The sequence below is a fragment of the Vipera berus genome (genome assembly GCF_964194415.1).
Source record: "Vipera berus genome assembly, chromosome: 3".
Lineage (NCBI taxonomy): Eukaryota > Metazoa > Chordata > Lepidosauria > Squamata > Viperidae > Vipera > Vipera berus.
This window is the reverse complement of record NC_138204.1, coordinates 44,247,368-44,268,720: the sequence shown is the minus strand read 5'-3', so window position 1 is coordinate 44,268,720 and position 21,353 is coordinate 44,247,368. Positions and strand designations below refer to the sequence as shown.

Here is a 21,353-nt window from a genome sequence, read left to right as displayed (position 1 = left end):
AAGCATTCATATAACATCAAGGGTACCGGAAGTGGATGCTTTGGTTTGTAATATCTCCTTCCTTCCTAATATTAAGCAAAAAATACAGTCAGACAGGCAGCTATCTCCGAGGCACACTGAATAACACAAGGAAAGCCTCCCTTGCTTTATATTGAGGGAAACATCTGAACAAGGAGTCATGCCGCATACTTCAGGAAAGGAAAACAGAGTATGAATGAATGAGCAGCAGGTTCAGTTCCACAGGTGACAATAATTAAGGTTATGTTTATATGAAATATGAATATTGACATTGATGTGTTATCAGTTAAGAAATAGCAAGAAAATGGTGCTCACTGAGGCAATTGGCTAGCAGAAGACTAATTTGGGACAAATTTGCAGAGGCTGTTACACAAACTGATTAACTATGCTTGCTGCTGAACTCCCACCTCGCCTCCCTATAGGTCACTGACATATAGGTAGGTGATTCATCTTCTCAAAGGAAAACCAAAATACCATTGGAACACCCAACACTTTAAAGGTGACTATGTGAAAAACAAAAAAAATATTAACAAAGTCAGCATTTTAGTAAGAGATGCAATTACAAAGTGATATTCTTAAGCTCTGAAGGAGTCTGATAGATCCTTTCCTAACAAATTTTATTAAAAAGCACATAACTTTGTAAGCTGCAGCTCACTTCAATAATGCCAGCTACCAGACTCCTCTTGATTTTTTTGCCACCATAGACTAACATTATTTTCTTCTTACAATGTCAAGCTCTGATCTCCCTTGGAAATTTGCTGCCAACAAATATGAAAGTATTTCACAATATCTGTCTTTTCTTTGCAGTACATTTGACTGAGCTATAAATATTTGGCTAAGCATGGAATAAGAGATCTGAGACATTAAAACATCTGTCACCTGCAATTTCAGTGGTGTGTGATCTACTTCCATAACTTTGGACAAAATACTAGCTCCCAGGGTGGTGCGATAGTCTTCATAAAATCTCTTGTGAATATACTGATGTAGGAGAGAAGTTTTTCCTACACTGTGGTGAAAGAAGAAGCACATATACAAATTTCATTTCAACAAGTTTGGATTGGAATGTTTTAAAAGATTGTCCATTAATGTTCTGTTTCACTTGAACTGATGAAATCAGAGAATCCTAATCAAAGATGAATTCTAATCCTAATCAGTTATTGCCTGTACTAAAATAAGTCTGTAGAAATGTTAGAATTATTTAATTATACTCTTTGTGCAATTTAGGGGATCAGCATGGCCTTGTCTCAGACACTGTATCCATTGCTTTTATATTTGTTTGCAAGCAACAAATATGAGCTCATCTCCCCACTAGGTTCTTATGTAATTTATAGAAGATGTGTCTTTCTTGGTGTCTAAAAGAGAATGGTCTGGACATTTCACTCCATGTACTGATGGTGCTATCATTCAGGTTTGTTTCTTTGATGATGATCCAGGTTTTAATATCTGCATAGCAAGTATTAGTTGAGTAAGTGAAAGTGTTCAGTATAATCTATCTGACCCAGTATTAGCCAACAAAACACCTAGAGTTGCCATTTAATCATATATTTGGACTGCGATCTGTTCTTAAACTTAGCAGGCTCTCTTTGGTGTAATTTTTGTAAGTAGTCACTTTTTTAATTTCCAGAACACCATTTCTATTCTTTGCTTTGTCTTCTGATTTCTACTTGTTGGGCTGTATGAATTTTCTTATACAACACCTGTTTAATATATTTACCCTGGCATATTCTAATTGCTTTATCTGCAAGTGGACAGTGGAAATTCTCTAATCAATATACAAACATTATAAAAGAAATGTAAACTTAAATGAATACAGGGACAGCAAACTCTTTTTCTTTCCTTGTAACTCTCCCAGCTTCAGAAGAAAAATATGGATGCTCAAAATATTATGTCACAATTCATACAATGGGAATTGGTGAGGCATAATGGTGAAAGTGCTGGAGAGCCAGGTTCTAGTCCAGACATGTCAAACACAAGGCCCAGGGGCCAGATCTGGCCCGTGAAGAGGTTTCATGTGGCCCACGAAGCCATCCTGGAAACAGTGAGGGAACGGCCCCCACTGCCTTGGCCCTGGCCCAGAGACCTTCCTTCTGCCAAAGACCCTCAGATCTGTCCCACTCCTGCCCAGGCCCCCATAGGCACCCTTGATGCGAATGATGTAGAGTTGGCCACGCCCACCCAGTAGGTGCCCACCCTGGCCAAACCCACCTAGCCCCCTGAGGGCAACCGCAATGCTGATGCGGCCCTCAATGAAATTGAGTTTGACACCCCTGTTCTAGTCCATCTCTCCCAGAGGCTTGTTCAGTGACTGTGGGCCAATCTCTCACCCCTCACAACAAGGTTGTTGTTGTGTGTCGGGGGGAATAGGAAGAAAGCAACATACTAAGACTATAATGTGATGATGATCTGACAGGTTTTTGTGGACTCTTAGTAACCATATAAATTTCTTCAGAAAGAAATAATATACAGTACTTACTAACAAATATTATTATTTTTTGCTTACATATATACCACTACATTAATGAACACTCACAGCAGTTTAGAAAACATAAAAAATACCCATAACAGTTTATGGGGTGGTGGTTGTGAGAATATCTCAAAATCCATTTCAAAATTGTAGCCATCCAGTTTCAACAATGAACTGGGTGATTCAAATATTTATTTCAAAGAAGTTATTTCATCAAATTAGTTATAGATAATAACTTCCAAGTTAATCTTGCATAGCATATGTTTGCAAATATTGATCAATATACAATATACAAATGTAATTGACAAAAATAATCCCATGGATTGTTTATTTGGAAGCAAATAGCAACTACTGTACAGTAGAAACTAGAGACAATTCCAAAGATGCTTTTTCACGAGGCAACTGGACTTTCTTGTTTTTCTTGGAAGATGTTTCGTTTCGCATCCAAAAAGCTTCTTCAGCTGATGAGAAGTGAAATGTCTTCCAAGAAAAATAAGTAGTCCAGTTACCTTGTGAAAAAAGCATCTTTGGGATAACTATGACCTGGATGACTGAGAATCTCCATAAACATTCAACTAGAGACAACTTAAAAAGGAAAGAAATATTCTCTTTGCCTGCTTGTTATTTATCTGATCTGTAGCGTATCACTAACAAATTGCTAACTCAATCTGGTCATACTAGTAGCACAAAGTAGATAGCTCTAGTCCTATTAAAGTCAGAAAGTAGAAATTCCATTTTTTTCTGGAGTGACTGGTCATAAATCCATGGCACATTCATCTAAGTACTTTGATCTTTTTAAAAATAGGTTAACTACAATGGTCATATGTCAAAGGACTTTTTTCTAAACTAATATATCTGGATAGTGAGGGTTGCTTAAGGAACACCTTTATTGAATCACAAAAGTCATCTGTCACATCCATAATTTTCCTTGACTTACTTTATGGTGGGTTAAAAAAAAAAGAAATTGAACATTTTATGATGTACTGTCAGTTGCATTTCACATATCTATCACCAATCCTTTAAAACATTATTGCAGCAGTTTTTCCACATCATCTTAGAAAGAGGAATTCCAAGAACTGAAATAGTATTTTAAGTATTTATGGACATGAAACTCCATTTTCTAAGAGTATATGCACCATTTAATTAAAATTAATTATATTTTAATATTTCATTGTACACCTCCCAGTCCCTCTTTGAGGGAGACGGGCAGTTCAGAAATGTGAAAAATAAATAACATTTTTTTAAAAAAATACACATTTTCCCAAAATATATATTTATGATTCATCAATAATGAGGAACAGAGAACTTACGAATGAGGATTATCCAGCAAATTAGTCTAAGGAGTCCTTAAACTCCACCTGCCTATTCTTTAAAATGTATCCCTTCTGCTTCACTTAGAGAAAAAAATTCCATCTGAGTGGGGAAAAAAAATAGCCAGGACTATAAAAGAAGTAATGAATAAGGATTTGCTAGTGAACATTATGCAGCAAATTCAAGCTGGAATTCCATATTTTTCTATTCTGCTCACAAATGCCTGAAATTTAAAACTACAAAAGTTCCTCTTCTCCCACTCTAAACTCTACATAATTATGTGAACCTACTTTGATTTTTAATGGAAAAAATTCTTTCCTCTTTCCAATGTCAGAAAAAAAATACACCATTATTTTCAACTTATTTTAAACTTGCAAGATTCTATTACAACCAGTAAAAGTAGTTTTAAGTTTCCTGTGGAGTTGATTACTGGGTCTGGTCTATCTAGTGGATAGATACACTCTGATTATGTTGTACGTCCTTCTCCTATTTGCAATAGGAATAAGACAGCATCTGAGCTGCAGAAGCATATTGTCATAAAAGAATACTATCTGCCTTCTGTGGACTTAAAATATATTTAATCCCTTGTTGCCCTAGCAATGGATTTTGCATATCTTTGTCAAAGTCATCTTCCTTACTCTCTATACTACTCCACCTAGTAGTCTCTACATCACTCCCAACCAAGGCACATGCTCCAGGTCCCCTCTATTCAATAATGTCATCTTATTGGAGTCCTGCTTTCTCTGTGGAACAACATCCCTGTGAAGATCCAGACTATCTTATTTGTTGTAAGACTCTGAAGACTTGGCTGTCTTGGCTGACATTTGGGGTAGAAGGTTAGGTGAGTTATGCTGTTGGCATGGTTTTATGGCTGGCATATATACTCCAGTTGGTTATCATGGATTATTGTTTGTAACTGCTGATTTTGTATGTCACCACATTCACTGTTATAAGATGATTACATAATTACATAAATAAACAAACACTTCTGGGATAGTCACTAGAAAGCCAAAGTCAGAAGAGGACATCCCAGTTCAAATCATTCTCCATGCAGCCCTGTGACTTTCAGCCAGTTGCCATTTCATCGTTTTATGTCTCCTTAACCTGTCTCACAAACTTATTACAAGAATAAAATGGGAGTTCACGATGACAGAGAAATGCATCTTAGAAAAGATTTTAAAAATATGCTTACCCCAAGGCTCCAATGATAATGATTTTCAAATCCACTTTTTTACTTGGACCCATGAATGTGGGACCTACAATGTGAAAAGGAGAAAAGAAACAATTATTTTGTATCTCAAATCATCAAAATAACAGAAAGTCATTCAGAAACACATATATAGCATAGCATAGCAGCAGTAAGCATTAAATCCCAAGTATCTTACTGTTTTATTTTGTTTTACTGCAGAAAAAGCATGTTTGGTTTTGGATAAGACTCCTTAATAAACCTTCTCTCAAGGATTAATGTCTGTTTGTCACAAAGAATAGGTGGACAGATTTAGCAGGCGAGCTCACATTTTTAAGCAGTGTCAGGGGCATTGTGGGGCTTAAATCCTGCCATCTAGAAAGTGATAAAAAAGAAAAAGAGGTAAGGAAGGAATTTCTTGTTTATACTTATGCGTGGAGAGCAACTGAGATTTCATGTCAAGGACTTCTCTGCTTTGAAGTACCCCCAGAAAGATAATGAGGACGTTATCTAATCCTAGATAATGTCCTCATTATAATATAATTAGACAATTGCTATTTCCATGCTTCAAACAAGAAGTGGGGTCAGGATGGATGACCTGTCGATTTAAAAAGAAAACATGCAAAATGTTCTTTCTAACCTCATTCAACTGATTGTTTTCTTCTTCCTGGCTAAGGTTAGTTCCCCACTATTGTTAAATAGCCATCAATTTGCTCCTTATCTCAAGCTATTATATATAGGGCATTTACCAATGCCTGTATAGCGTGTTTCCCCATTTATATATCATGCAAAAACTTTTTTTATAATTACAGTGAAGATGATGTTAAATTGAATGTCTTGGGTTATTTTTTGCTAATAAATAAAACAGCTTGTAGCTGGTGATGCAGTTATTGAATGAGGAGGAACAAACAAGCAGGAGACTAAGCCCGTGATCTGGAACAGGATCCCCTCACAAACCAGCTCCTGGAATGGAATAAAGTCTCCTGCTGTGAGCAGGGGGTTGGACTAGAACAGTGGTGGCAAAACTTTTAGAGACCGAGTGCCCAAACTGCAACCCAAAACCCACTAATTTATTGCTGGGTGCCAGGTGGGCATGGCCCACTGGGTGGGTGTGGCTGTGGTGGTCATGGAAGATTGGGTGGGTGTGGCCAAGGTGGGTGTGGTCACCTCAATGTTGCTCATGGGGAGGGACAACTGTGGGGGTGGGCAGGGTTGGGGGAGCTCCAGGAGGTCTCTAGCAGGTGGGGCGGTAGGTATGAGATTCATCCTGTGGGATGAGGTGAGGCAGGATGGGGGTGCTATTGCCATGGGGCAAGGCAAGGGCAGCTACTGCCTGACACCATCGGCCCCTGCACACAGAGGCCAGCAAGCGCATGGGGCCAACGGTGTCCGTCAGTAGTCACAGCCTGCCGGCCCCTCAACAGACGCACTCTGGGGCTCCGCAGCCCGTCACCAGCAGTTCAAAGAAGCCGCCTCTGAGATGGATGGTCAGCCAACAGCTGAGGAAGTGATGCAGTGGGTTGTGCCTGGGAAAAGGAGAGCATGCGAGGCCAGGAGGGACGGGATGGGGGGGAGGGAAACCAGCCGTGCCAGGATGCATTCAGCCACGTGGTTGAAGAGGGACAGTTGCCACCTCCAGGGCATGGAACGGGTGCCCACAGAGAGAGCTCTGAGTGCTGCCTCTGGCACCCGTGCCATATGTTTGCCACCACTGGACTAGAAGACCTCCAAAGTCTCTTCCAACTCTATTATGCTGTCCACCTTGGTGAACTGCTTCCCAGGTAATCTACATTCTCTCCATAATATGCAAACAGCAAATAATAATATTAATAATGATTTTAGTTTGCTGTGTGCGTAATAATATCAGCAGCTAATTATGGCTTGAACCAGAGAATTTGTGATTGTGCTGCTCTGCTTATAGTGGCTTATGTTGTTTGGGTTCATTTTTATCATAAGATTTAAGATGCACTAAAAAAACCAAGTATTAAATAAAACACAAATAAAAAGACGCTTGTATAACTTTGATTCCATCTGCCTTTCCTGCAATAATTCCCACATTTATGCTGTAGTTTCTGCAGCAATGAAAGGAGAAAGAACTTGGGACACCTTTTATACAGAGCTGACAACGAGGTGATTGTCACTCAAAGGGCTCTAAACAAACCTACCAGTGATGCTGCTACATGTGGGAGATAGCACCATACATTGTCATTTAACAAAGGCTTTCTCCATGGATATATTACTTCTTGTGTAAATGAAAAAAAATATCTTTGTCTTCTTGGGCTTGACTGTCATTGATTTGCCCTCATCCAAGGTTCAATATTATGTAGCCCTAATAAAGGACAGCCTTCTTTAGAAATCCCTGGGAGTCCTTAAGTGTTTTTATCTAATAAAATAAATTGGAGAATATAGCTTATTTTATGTATATGATAGTTGCAATCTCTAATGCATCAAAATATAGGATGTGCAAACACCTGGAGTTATAGTTTTTAAATTCCCATGGTTGCTCCAACTGTGACTAATCAGGAATATTATTATTACAATAATAATTTAAAAATCTATCTTTAGTCACATTATTAGAGAATAATTTGATAGGTAGATCAATGCCTAAATACCTGGCTGATTGTGACCAAATATAATGATATATCAAATTATCTCTCTCTCTCATACAATTATGTTAGGGACGCGGTGGCTCAGTGGGTTAGGACACTGAGCTTGTTGATCAGAAGGTCGGCAGTTTGGCGGGTCGAAACCCGAGTGCCGCGTAACAGAGTGAGCGCCTGTTACTCGTCCCAGCTTCTGCCAACCTAGCAGTTCAAAAGCATGTAAAAATGCAAGTAGAAAAATAGGGACCACTCCGGTGGGAAGGTAACAGCATTCCGTATGCCTTTGGCATCTAGTCATGCCGGCCACATGACCACAGAGATGTCCTCGGACAAGTGCTGGCTCTTCGGCTTTGAAACGGAGTCGGAAACTACTAGCACGCATGTGCGGGGGAACCTTTACCTTTTTACCTTTATTCATACAATAGGATTTTAAGATTGCATTCTTAGGGCATTCAGGCACAGCGTCAATCTATAGCTTACTGTTCACTAAAAGATTTTGATCTTATTACAAAGGAAGGGGAACAGAAAAAAAAATGAGCTCAAAGCTACGATTGTTCATTCTCATTCTCATCATGGCAGACCATGGTTTGTGGTCACACCTCAACCAAACCTATGTGGATTCATTTGGGGAACCATCCTTGATACATATGTAGCATATTTTTATTATTACTGATAAATCTCAAGCTACAATTTCTCGAATTGCTCAAATGTAGTGATCCTGCTCCCTTCTATTCAATATCAAATTTGAAAAAAACAAACTAAAATGCCAACATAAGAACATGTGTGCTTCATATCCCCACGCATATCTCCCATCTCTTGTTTCAGTTCCGCCAAATCTTTTGCTGTGGATTCCTGGTTTTTTGTCATAGCTTCCTGTATGGAGTATAACAAATTCTGAATTCCTTGAAGCGTAGGTGTCTTCTCAGCTGCTGCCACAGTCTCTAAGGATCTATGCAGGGTAGGTGGGGTCGTAATTGGAGCAGATGACGTAGATGTCAAAAGCTTCTTCCCAATTTTTGATGAGGAGCTGGACATTTCTGTTACGCAGAAGAAGAGCCTCCTCCAAACGAGCATATAATTATGAAGAGGAAAAAAACCACCCGGAAGTATCAACTAGTCTCTGCAGCACCCTAATAGTTAATTAATATTCTAATGGGCTGACAGATAAAGAACCAGAAAAAAGGAACAGAAATATATATAACTATGTTACAAGTCTCCCTTCTTGCAGACGTTCCTTGCCGCTCTCCTGCAGTTCCCTGTGGCTAATTTATAGCTATAGCTTAGTCACCATACAATCCACATCCAAGCCAGAAGGGGGTAGCTTCCTGCCGCTTGTCAGCTGATTGTCAAACTATTCTGCCGCTTCCAGCCGCAATCAAGTCTTACACCTCCCGAATCCCTTCGAGCTCAATTTTAAGGGGGCGATCTGTTCCTCTTTCACAGTTCAATTAATACCATACCAACGCCGCTTCCGCTCCATTCCCCCAAAAGCGCTCTGTCATGGCGGTGGGCCCGATGTCCTCTCAGCAGGGCCCTCTTCTCTTACCGGAGATCAGGACCGTCCTTCACTTCACCGGAAGTTCGCACTACTCCCGGCAAGCCTGGACCTCTGTCCTTCTTTGCCGATCACTCCACGATCGGCAACGGCTCGTTTAACCGCACGGTAAAGAGAAAACAAAGCTCGGCAGTTCAGGATAACTTTCTCTACCGCTCTGCTTGCCTCTGACATCACACCGGAAGTCCACAATTTGCGCACAAATTGAAACAAATCTCCACAAGATTGAATGATGTCTGTGTGACAATGGAAAGACATGAGGGTCAGATACAACAAGTAGTTACGAAGGTTGAGAAGGTTGAAGCAGTGATGGAGAAGTGTGAGCTGCAACAGTTACTAGTTAATAAGCAGCTTGAAGATGATATAGTTCTGCTAGAGATGGAGAAATCTGCTCGCATTCTGAGATTCCAAAATGTTAGAGAAGAGCCGGAAGAAGATTTAGAAATAAAGATGGTGGAGATGGTGGCAGGGTTGCTGCAGAAGGATAAGCAGATGGTGCACAATGGCATTGATGAGTGCTTCCGGGTGTTTACATCATATACTAGGAGACAGGACCTCCCTAGGGAAGTTCACGTAAAATTTAGTAAGAGATCGCTACGAGAGGAGGTATATCAGAGATCGAGAAATCAGGTGATAAAATATGCGGACAGGCAGGTTACTATTTTGAGACAGGTTCTGAAGAAAGTGCGTGATCGAAGACGGAACTACCAAGCCCTGACAAAAAATTACGCAAATATGGGATAAGATACAAATGGGTTCTCCCAGATGGGCTTTTGGTGACATGGCAGGGGAAAAGAAAACATCTCGAAACCCCCCAGGAGGCTGATGAATTCCTTGAGAGTGAATTTATAATCTGGGAGAAGGATGGAGGAAGAGAAGAGTTAGATGAGGTAGATAGTAAGGGTCAAAATAGAGAGTTGGAGAAGAAGGGAGCAGTAGGAGGAGGAGAAGGAAAGGGAGACGAGGAGAGGAACCAACGGGTAACTAGACAGACTACTAGAGCAAAGAACGTAGATAAGTAAGGATGGGGGAAGAAATATGCTTTCGTTAAATATAAACGGTCTGAATGCACAGGTGAAGCAGGTTTTTACGAATTTATTGAAATTGCATATGGATGTTATATGTCTTCAGGAAGTTCACATTAAAAAACAACATGAATCTGTTCTGCAATGTCCAGAACTCGGTGAGCTATTTGTGGCGCTGGCAGATGAGAAGCAGAGAGGCGTGATCTTTTGTGTTAGAAATCACTTGGAACCAAAACTAATCTATAAGGATGATGAGGGAAGAATTTTAATGTTGGAGGTACGCATAGGCCGATTACAGGTCCTTTTGGTGGGAATATATGCCCCAAATAATGGGCAATCTGATTTCTATAAAATGGTGTATCAAAAGCTCAATTGATCTACAATATGACCATGTATCTATATTAGGCGATTTTAATGCAGTAGTTGAGAGGGACTTGGACTACAAACTGGGGAACAGTCAAAAGAGAGAAAACAGGAGAACTCTTCAGAAAGTGTGTGCGGATATGAGGGACGAGCTGGGTCTTACAGATATTTGGCGAGCGTTCCACCCTCAGACAAATCAATACACCTTCTTTTCTCCCAGGCATGGATCATGGTCGAGGCTTGATATGGTGTGGGTCACTACGGATTTAAAGCACATATGGTAGAGATTGAGATAGAGCCTAGCATTTGGGCAGACCATAACCCACTGTTGGTTAGATGGAAAGGTGATATAATTAGAAGTAATAAGAGGTGGATGTTGAGAACAAGTATCTTGACAAAGATAGAATTCCAACAGATGGTAAAGAAAGAAATGGAAACCTTTTTTATGGTTAACGATAATGGTGAAACCTCGATACAGACCCTGTGGGATAGGGCTAAAGCTTATATGAGAGGGTTAGCGATCAAATATACAGGTGGAAAGCAAAGACAGAAATTCAAGGAGAGGGAATTGTGGGTAACAAGGTTGCGGACCGCTGAGAGGAATCTGCAGACTAATCCGTTAGATGCTAAAGCCAAGGAAGCGGTAGATGCTAGTAAACATCAACTTCTTTTATTAGACCAAGAGGAATTAGCTCATAAACTGAGAATGGCCAGACAACATCACTTTGAGCATGCCAATAGGGCAGGCTGGTGGCTTACCTATAAATTAAAGAAGGAAAGGGAAAGTAGACGGATAGATCAATTGCAAGATAAGAGGAGTTATACAGGTGGATAATGAACGAAAAAAAGAAATTGCTCAGGAATTTTTCTCACAACTCTATGCAAATAAGCAGATATCTGAGGAGAAAATTAAGGAATACTTAGGCTGTTCGAACCTCCCCAAATTTCCAAAATCAGCTAGGGATTTGTTAAATAAGGATGTTACGGAAGGAGAGATAGAGATTGCGATCAAGGGACAGGACAGGGAAAACCCCTGGTACGGATGGTCTACCAGCAGAGATCTATAAAATTTTTACAGATCTACTTATAAAATATATGAAGGACATCTTCAATATGGTGTTGAAGGAGTCTAAAGTTCCTAAGTCATGGTTAGAAGCCTATATTTTTTTGATACCGAAAGAAGGGGCAGACCACACTCTTATACATAACTATAGGCCCATTTCACTTCTTAACTCTGACTACAAAATCTTCACAGCGGTAATGGTGGCTAGATTTAAGCGATATATCAATGAATTTATTCATATTGATCAAAGTGGTTTTTTACCTGCTAGACAATTAAAAGACAATGTGCAAATTATAATAGATGTTTGGGAATATTATGAGGCCCATCCTAAAAAGCATCTTTTTAGATGCCCAGAAAGCCTTTGACAGAGTTAATTGGAATTACCTCATATCACAATTGAAATATATGGAGTTTGGCAATTATTTCTTGAATATAATTCAGGCCATTTACAGTCAACAGAAGGCCAAGATTTTGGTCAATGGAGAAGAGTCAGATGAAGTGACGACAGCAAAAGGCACGAGACAAGGCTGCCCACTTTCTCCATTGTTGTTTATATTAGGTCAATTAGACAGGATTTGGGAATAAGAGGGCTGAAGGTTAGAGAACAAGAATACAAAGTCCAGGTGTTTGCAGACGATCTGGCCTTTGTCTTGGAAGAGCCACTAACTTCTGGCTGCCGACTTATTGATAGGATACAGAAATTTGGTGAAGTAGCTGGACTACGAATAAATAAAGAAAAAATGAATATTATAGTTAAAAACATGACGGGAACACAGAGATTAGAACTTCAAAATACTTTGGGCTTCCAGATAGTTCATAAAATTAAATATTTGGGTATATGGCTATCTGATAGATGTTCCTCAATAAAGGAGGATAATCATTTAAAATTGGTCAGACAAATGGAGAAAGATTTACAGAAATGGCGTAAGCTACAACTATCGCTAATGGGTCAGATAGCTTTGATTAAAACCCAGGTCTTGCCTAGATTGGTATTCCTTTTTCAGATGGCCCTGGCTAGACTAGATAAAAAATTTTTTTAGGAATTTAGATAGGAGTACCAGTAGATTCATTTGGCAGGGCAAGAAACCCCGAATTAGATTAAAAATGATGCAGAAACTGAAGGAACAAGGTGGATTCGGGGTTCCAAACTGGCAATACTACTATAATTTGGCGATCCTGGTATGGATTCGTGAATGGGTAATATTGGCACATAAACGATTGTTGGTAATTGAAGGCCATGATCTCCAGCAGGGGTGGCACGCCCACCTATGGTGGGAACGAGGTAGACTCCCAGAATATTTCACTAAGCATTATTTACGTGGAGTCTTGATTGAGACCTGGACCAGAATTAGGAAAATATATTATAATAAAGTGCCACTTTGGATTTCACCACTGGAAGCTGTGATTTATCCGGCTCTATATAATTTTGAGAAAAAGTTGACTTATAAAGAGATATTAGATTCAAATGGGAATTTAAAAACAAAGTTATCACTTCAGGAACAGGGGCTAAATTTAGATTGGTGGACTTATCTACAAATCAGTAGTAAATACACGAAGGATAGGCAGAGGTCTGGAATTTGCTGAGAGCTCCATACCCTGGATAGGATTTTGTTGGGAGCGAATGAAAAGATCTTATCCAAGTGTTATAAATTTTTTATGGCTATGGAAATAGCTGAGGAAGGCGCAAAGACCTCGATTCATGCCTGGGTGAGAGATCTAGGTTGCTCAATAGATACTGAGAGGTGGAGCGAAATTTGGACTAAGAATATTAAGTTAACACGGTCAATAGCATATAAAGAAAATATATATAACATGGTATATCGTTGGCATTTACCGCCAGCCAGGCTCGCCAAAATGTTTCCGGGAACATCCCCAACTTGTTGGAAATGTGGGGTCAAAGAAGGCACATATTTCCACCAATGGTGGACCTGTCGAGAGGCTATGAAATTCTGGAAGAAAATTCAGAAATGGCTAATTGAGATGTTGGGATACCATATACAATTGTGTCCTGAGGTATTTTTTATTGGGGATAAGACCACAAAATATAAATAGAACTGCATGGTACCTGCTGTTACATATAACCACTGCTGCAAGAGTGGTGTGGGCCCAATATTGGAAGAGGGATTTTAGCCCACCCGATCAAATAATAATTCAGAAAATAATGAACTGTGTGGAATCAGATTGGCTTACTATGATGTTGAGGCAGCATCGCTCCACGGGTCCTAAGGAGTCCTCGGGGATGCTGCCTGAAGAGGAAAGAGCGTCGGGCGGGAGCCGGCAGGGCAGTCCTGCACACGCGCGCACTCCCTGGCTGCTAAGGAGTGCTCCATAACAGCCCGGGAGCGTGCGTGTGCGCAGGACTGCCCTGCCGGTTCCTGCCAGATGCCAGCCTGCCCTGCTTCCTCCAAAGTGAGAGGGGAGGGCGTGCCTTCCCGGGCTCGCTGATTTTCCGGCGTATAAGACGAAATATCTTGAAAATCGTCTCAAAAGTTGGGGGGTCGTCTTATACGCCCAGTCATCTTATACACCGGAAAATATGGTATCTCCAATGTAAAATGTGCCTTTTGGTTTGCTTTTTAAAAATGAAAAACTCTCCATACTTCCTTTCTGTGTGGTGGCTTATCAGAGCTAGAGAAGTGCTGAATATGCTGCTGTGCCATCAGTTCGTGTTTATATAGGAATTTAGAGGGGAGACATCGGATAGCAGTAATCTTGTATCCTATGGAATATGTCATCAGCTCTAAGAGTACTGACAGGTAAGAATAGCATTCTTACCTTGTGTTATTTGTATGCCTCTATCTATCTGTCTCTCTCTCTCTACCTACCTTCCTGCTATATAGGTAGTCCTCCATCTAGAACCATTTGTTTAGTGACCATTTGAAGTTAGAACGGCACTGAAAAAAGTGATTTATAACTGGTTCTCACACTTACAACCATTGCAGTATCCCCAGTCACATGATCAAAATACAGGTGCTTGGCAACCACCATATATTTAAGATGGCTGCAGCGTCCTGGGGTTGTCATTTACAACTTTCCTAGGGAGCTTCTGATGAGCAGAATCAATGGGGGAAGCCAGATTTGCTTAACAACCACCTGATTCACTTAACTGAAGTGATTCGCTTAACATCTGTGGTCAAAAAGATCGTAAAATGCATGAGAGAGACTCACTTAACAATTGCCTTGCTTTGCAATAGAAATTTTGGGCTCAACTGTGGCTGTAGGTCAAGGGCTACCTGTACAGCTCATAGATCTACTGTACCAAGGAACAAAGTAAATTAACAAATATATATATATATATATAAAGCTTGATCACAGATCATCACCAGCTGTAACCAGAGATGGAGCCCCATCCTCTTAACCCAGAGAGAGATAACCATGGACCAGGTTCTTCCAAAACTCACAGCCAGATTTCCACAGAAGAACTCTGTGGGACTAAATAGGAATGCACTAATGGATAACATTTCTGCAGAGGATACACAGTGAGTATCACTCTGATTTTAAATAAAGCTTTCTTATCCATCATTTTATGCTAGAACAAACACCATGTACTGTAAAATGAATGATCCCAGAGGCCCAGAAGACCAAAAGCACCATACTTCCAGATCTCATGGTGAAACTTGCCTTCCAAACAAACATATGACTCATTCATGTATGATTTTGAAAGAAGTAGACTCGTGAATGATGAGTATGCAGGAAAACAGTTTTGCTACTATTTAATTACATAAACATTTTCCATTCCCATCGCTGCCCAGCAAAGGTGAAAGTCCAGCTAGTAAGTAATTGGCAGTGCTACTCAGATTTCAACTATCATCTTTCTTATACAGTACATCTGGTAATGATATCCTGGTCATTTATTAGGCGGGTGGGAGTTTCTACAATGTTCTTGTAAGATACAGCACTAACTTATCTTTTAGATTTTCATAGCACTACCTGTTTAAATCCAAAAAGCATCAATCAGCTTTGTTGAAGGGCCTGGTTCATAAAATTACCATCTCTTTTTAAAGCAAAGTTATTACGCTTCTCAAGTTATTATGCTTGTGATAAGCACAAGATTTTCCTTTCCCTCCTCCCACATAATCTACTATAATTTAAGCTGCAACAAACAACTAGACACAACTGAAATGAATCAACATTCTTTCCTTCTTTAGGATACCATTCATAGCTCCTGAAGCTTTATTTTAGACCAAAAAAACAGGTCCAGAAAAAAATAGCACTGCAAACAATGGAAAACATATTTAGCTTAGATTAATATTCCCAATGGTTCAAATGGTGTAAGCAAAATAAAATTAAAGAGTCAGGGCTTTTAAATATGCAGCACAATGAGAAAATGAATTAGTTATGCAGCAGATATAATTAAATTGGTTGCATGTGTTTATGTTTATTCATTTTATTATCTCCTTGAATATGACTGTATAAGTCAGGCTTAAAACTGAAGCAATGACCAGCTAGGTATTTCATTAACCTGCTTGGAGATTTGCAAGATTTCCACAGTGTATACTTTAAGCAACAATCTCCAAACGCTTCAGTTCATCAGTCCCTTCATGAAGTTTCAAATTGTTCATCAACACCGCCACACTATTTTATATGAAAATAGTTTAATACTACTTAAATAATGATACCAATAACAACAATAATAAAGAGAAAACTCAAAGCAGCTCTCGCTGGCAGCTGACCATCCAACCATAAGAGCATTGGTTTTTTTCCCCACTAGCCACTCCACCTTCAGTATTAAGGACTAGCATAGAGCTCTACAGAGCTCTTAGAAGACAGTGGATACAGTACATTCATCATGGTCTATGCAGTTCTTTTAAGTGTAGTCATATTTCAAACTCAGCCTCATTAATTTTTTTAACCAAGCTAAAAAAGCAGTGTGTTGTTATTAAAGGGCCTTGTGCAGAAATATCAAAGAAATGAGCAAATAATAAACGATCTCCAAAATCTGGGGGGACCTAGAGATGGGGCTACTCAACTCTGTGCTACCTCTAGCTTTAAGAATCTAATTATCAGAGATGGAACCACAAAGAAGACCACACTTGTTATATGGGAACCATACACAGATCCTGATCTGATAGTGACACTTGATCAACAGCAGCAATTTCAATCCATCCTTAATGTCATAAATCATCTCAAGGCAATTTGCAGAACAAACTACACCTAATATACATGTATAAAATGATCTAATCCATCCCAGGATGTACAGTGAAGTGTAGAAGAAAGATAATCTACTTTATAAACATCAAGATGGATTTAATTCTCCCTGGCTTGCTTTGCATCAAGGCAAATTTCTTCTGTGCCTGTCTTATATATATACAACATCTGTCTAAAGTAGTAGAGAAGCAGCTGAAGAGAATTTATGCAAAAACTATTTTGGTAAGTAAAAACATAAGTTTATCGATCTGGTCCAATACAGTAATTTGACTTCATTTTCTTCAAACTGAATAACTTATAAAGCTTAGCATAGACCTAACATATAAAACTAAATAATAAATACAGTATTGTATTGATCAAAGCCAAATATTATGAATGAATCTCAAATACCATCTAGTAAATTATTTCAAATAATAATAACCAATAAAGAAACACAGGAATAGAACCAACCTTAAACTACACGGTTTGCTTCCCTGGAGTGAATGACTTGGGATTCTTGGGATTCTATATGTGTCATAAACAAAAAGAGGAGAATGCCAAAGAACATGAGGCAGAGTCAAAAGAATTTGGAGAGACAATATCAAAGACATGCTACAATATCAAATAATAATGGTGGAGGCCATTAGAAATGCAAGAACCAGAATTTGTATCTTCCTCGACACCCAAAGTGGTAAAAAATGAAGTAAAAAAGAAGAAGGAAGAAATAAAACATGGGTAATGTTTTCATATTTTAACTATATGAACAGTGTTTTTGTTTTGTGTTTTGTTAGTTAACTAACAGAAACACAGCAATCTGGCCAGAAATAGGAGGACTCTGCTTCTAATTTCTTGAGCCAGTTCCAATTTTAGGCATTTTCAAGGGTTACCTCACATATCAGGTATTACTGTACAACCCTCAGGTTACCATTTTATGAACCACCAAATTTAGTCCATCTCTTTCGTGAAAGGACACGTCTTGATTTTTTCAGCTCAATCTTGTCACAGATTTGTAGTTATCCAGCACTGATGTTACATGTGTATCTTTGCCACTAATGTTAAGTGATTGCTCAGTGTCATTTTGGGGGCACCAGACTGTGAATATTGTATGCCCCATAAAAGGAAATGCAACCTCATCAGAATGTTTAATTATTATTGATCCTGTTAGAATTCAGCTTTGGCTAACTATTTTCCCAGTCCTTTACAGCCTGGACACATTGAGATTCTGGAAACATCAAACCATGAAAGCACATGAAAGGAATATAGCTAAGTATTGCCATGTTGATGACATATAATATTGTTATATTAAATAATATGAGAGGCCTCGTAGGATCCCCAAGGGAATTTTCCAAGGTGGTCTGATAGCACCCAGAGAAATAGCTCGAAACCTCCATAAAAACAAATTCCCTGAATGCTGCAACAAGATCTTGCCATGAGATCCATGAATGCTAGTAGGGTTTTACTCCCAACTCCCCCCACCCCCGTGATGATCTGTGCAAAGGAGCAAGATAAACAATTTCTAAGCTACCTAAGAGCTCCTAATAACTGGCTTCCCTGGATTAGACTCAGTGATTAAATCATAAATCTAATACTTCATGGTTTTTCCCTGACTTACTTGACAAAAAAATTCACAGACATGGATCAAAGACATAGCTTAGCAAGATTAGAATCTTTATTGTATACTCAAATGATACCATATACAACAGTTGATTACCCATGGCACAAAAGAGATACAAATAACTTTTATACTTTGTGATTTAGAATAGGATAGGATAGGATAGGATAGGATAGGATAGGATAGGATAGGATAGGATAGGATAGGATAGGATAGGATAGGATAGGGTAGGATAGGATAGGGTAGGATAGGGTAGGATAGGGTAGACTAGACTAGAGTAAAGTAGAGTAGAGTATGAAGGGACCTTGTAGTCCCTTCATACTCTACTCTAGTCCAGCCCCCTGCTCAAGCAGGAGAACCTAAACCATCTTAGACAAGTGGCTTCTTAAAAATCTCCAGTGATGGAGCGTCCACGATTTCTGGAGGCAGGCTGTTTCACTGGTTAATTATCCTCACTGTCAGGAAGTTTCTCCTTAATTCCAGGTGGCTTCTCTCTTTGATCAATTTCCAACCACTGTTTCTCGTCTTTCCCTCTGATGCTTTGGTAAATAACGCAACCCCCTCTTCTCTGTGGCAGCCCCTCAAGTACTGGAACACTGCTATTATGTCTCTCCTATTTCTTCTTTTCTTTAGACTAGCCAAACCCAAGTCTGCAGCAGTTCTTCATATTTTTTAGTCTCCCGGCCTTCTGGTTAATGAATACTTGCTATGCCACATGAAGACTTTCAAGTGGGGCAAATGTATCCTTATACAATGGCCATCTTACATGTACTTCTTCAGGAGGTAAAAACAAAACTACTTCAGACGGTTATTATTAAATGGTGCAGCACAGCAATAGTGCCCAAAGAGACACTAAGTGCAGTGTGATCCAAATAATCATGTCTATGAAGAATTGCCCAAACTCCTTCTAGTTGAGCTCAAATATATACATTTTATACCAATGTATATATAGGTTTCCCTATTGCATTTTAATTTTTTGTTCATTTTCCCCTAATTTGTGCAAATTGTGTGCATTTAAAATTCAGAAAAATGTTGATATGGCTGGCAAGTGCATAAACTATATTTCAGGTTGTGCACTGGCTCAAGAAGGCCACACTGAAAAATAAAATACAAGTCAAATGAAACCCCCCCACACACTGCAGCAGGAAACCTCAAGTTATACTTGGGCAATTCTTTTGTTACAGCTGAAACACACCCTGCTTTACAATACAAATTTTTCATCCCCTATATTTTTATTCATGTTCAACCTTGCTGTATTGCTTGCATTTCTCTAAACAGGTTTGGTATCCTATGCAACTCATGTCTAGTTTCTTACCTGCTATCCAGGGCAGAATATTTATTCTTCAGTTTCATAAGGAGTCAGGCTGGCATGGTGACCAGTTTTGGTTTTGCCAATCCTGCTTCCAAATTTTTCACATCCATCCCAAACTGAAGCTGCAGCCATATCATGATGACTGTATCTGGGAGTAAGCCACTTCAAAAGTTTAACCTGCTTATAGTACAAGTGTATGCATGTCTACGTGCTCAGAAAGTCCCTGAAATCAAGTGAATCTGCTTATCTGGAAGCAGGTTCAATAAAATGTAAGGATTTTTTTTAAAAACTCAAACAGGACTTTCCTTTTCTAAAAGCTGTTCAGAATTGTGTTATAAACAAATAAAATTGCATAACACAAAATTGTGTTATAACAAATTTCTTATAAACAAATTAAACTTCTTCCCACTGTTTGTCTCTATTTACTAAGTGGAATACCGTATCTATTCTAAGCCTACTGAGCCACTGGTAAAATACAAAGAAGCCAGCCTACTCTTTATGCAAGGAATCAGATGAGATCATTCAAATTTCTTTTTTTTTCTAGTGTATTTCTCCCTAGCTGTCCATGTTAAGACTTGGCTCCAAAGAGGAACACCCCAACCACGCCTAATTCAAGTCATAACTGAGTGAATCGTAACAGATTTCCCTTTCTTTTAGATGCTTGGTTTCAAAATGAATGTTTATATTATGCCTATGGATTCAGAAACTCCTTTTTTTTTCTCACGGCCTAACACTGCATCTTGTTATTTTTCTGCCCAAATCCGGTGAAGAAGCTGAAGGAATAAAAACAAACTACTCTTTTCCACCCTCATCTTTACATTTCTTGGACACAACCCTATTCCAGCCTTCCCCAGCTTCGCCGTCCTTCAAATGTTCCGGAATAACACGCCAATTGGGCCCAAGATATTGTAGCTGAAAGGCCTCCCCAGATGGGAAAGGCTACTAAATACACGCCTCGGCAGTAGCGCTCGAAGAATTGAAAAACTAATTATTATTATTATTATTTTTTGCTACGACTCTTGCCAGGTCGGGACACCTCGCGATTCGCCAGATGTCCAGGTCTGGTTTGGATGCTAAAGCTCAACGCCGATCTGCCTCGGCTGCCACCTCCTGTGCAGCGACGTTTTCCATCACACCTAACCCACCCTCGCAGGCTACACCTGGCTCGAGGAGAGAGCCAGCCCCAAATTTCTTACTGGCGTTGTTGCTTCTGCCGGATTTGAAGTTTTGTTGCCAGGTTGTGCTGACTCTCCGAGAAAGTTCGGAACAGAGCCTCTTGAGTCCTCCGCTCCCGAAAACGATCGGGGAAACCCCGAATCTCAACAAGGAACGAAGATCAGTCGAAAGTTTGGGGCAGGATCCCAACTCCCAGCAGCCTCCTCCAAACACGCGCTGTCTTTGTTGGGATCTCTTCTCTTCCCCCCCCCCCCGCTCCGCTCCCAGCCTCAAGAGTAGCGTGGGAGGGTGACTCAAAAGACCGCCCCCCCATGACGTTGCGCAAGCGAGACTGAAGGGAGAGAGCTGAGCCTGCAGATTATTATTTTTGTTTTTTACGTAGCTGGCAGAGCGAAGAGGAAGTGGAGTTTTGGCTACAACTCGCAGGCACGGAACCCAAAGCCAAGCCCGATCTCTGCGACTTTGCTGCTGGGCGCTTTGGGACTTTCAGCCGCAGACGGTCACGCTTTCGCCAGCTGCATTTGAGGTTTTCCTTAAA

At 39.8% G+C, this 21,353-nt stretch overlaps 1 protein-coding gene across 2 annotated transcripts in view; it reads right to left on the bottom strand.

Moving 5' to 3' along the window:
* The window catches only part of RAB7B (RAB7B, member RAS oncogene family), a 28,460-nt gene extending 7,401 nt beyond the window's left edge, over nt 1–21,059 (bottom strand). The window contains exons 1-4 of one of the 2 annotated variants that reach the window (XM_081322452.1): nt 20,836–21,059; nt 17,187–17,240; nt 4,986–5,049; nt 898–1,024 (exon numbers count right to left, since the gene is read on the bottom strand). In XM_081322452.1, the coding sequence (XP_081178578.1) occupies nt 898–1,024; nt 4,986–5,038 (180 nt within the window). In that variant the 5' untranslated portion in view covers nt 5,039–5,049; nt 17,187–17,240; nt 20,836–21,059. The remainder of the gene's footprint in view (nt 1–897; nt 1,025–4,985; nt 5,050–17,186; nt 17,241–20,835) is intronic. The other variant, XM_081322453.1, reaches the window with a different exon arrangement.
* Between the last annotated feature and the right edge of the window lie 294 nt (nt 21,060–21,353).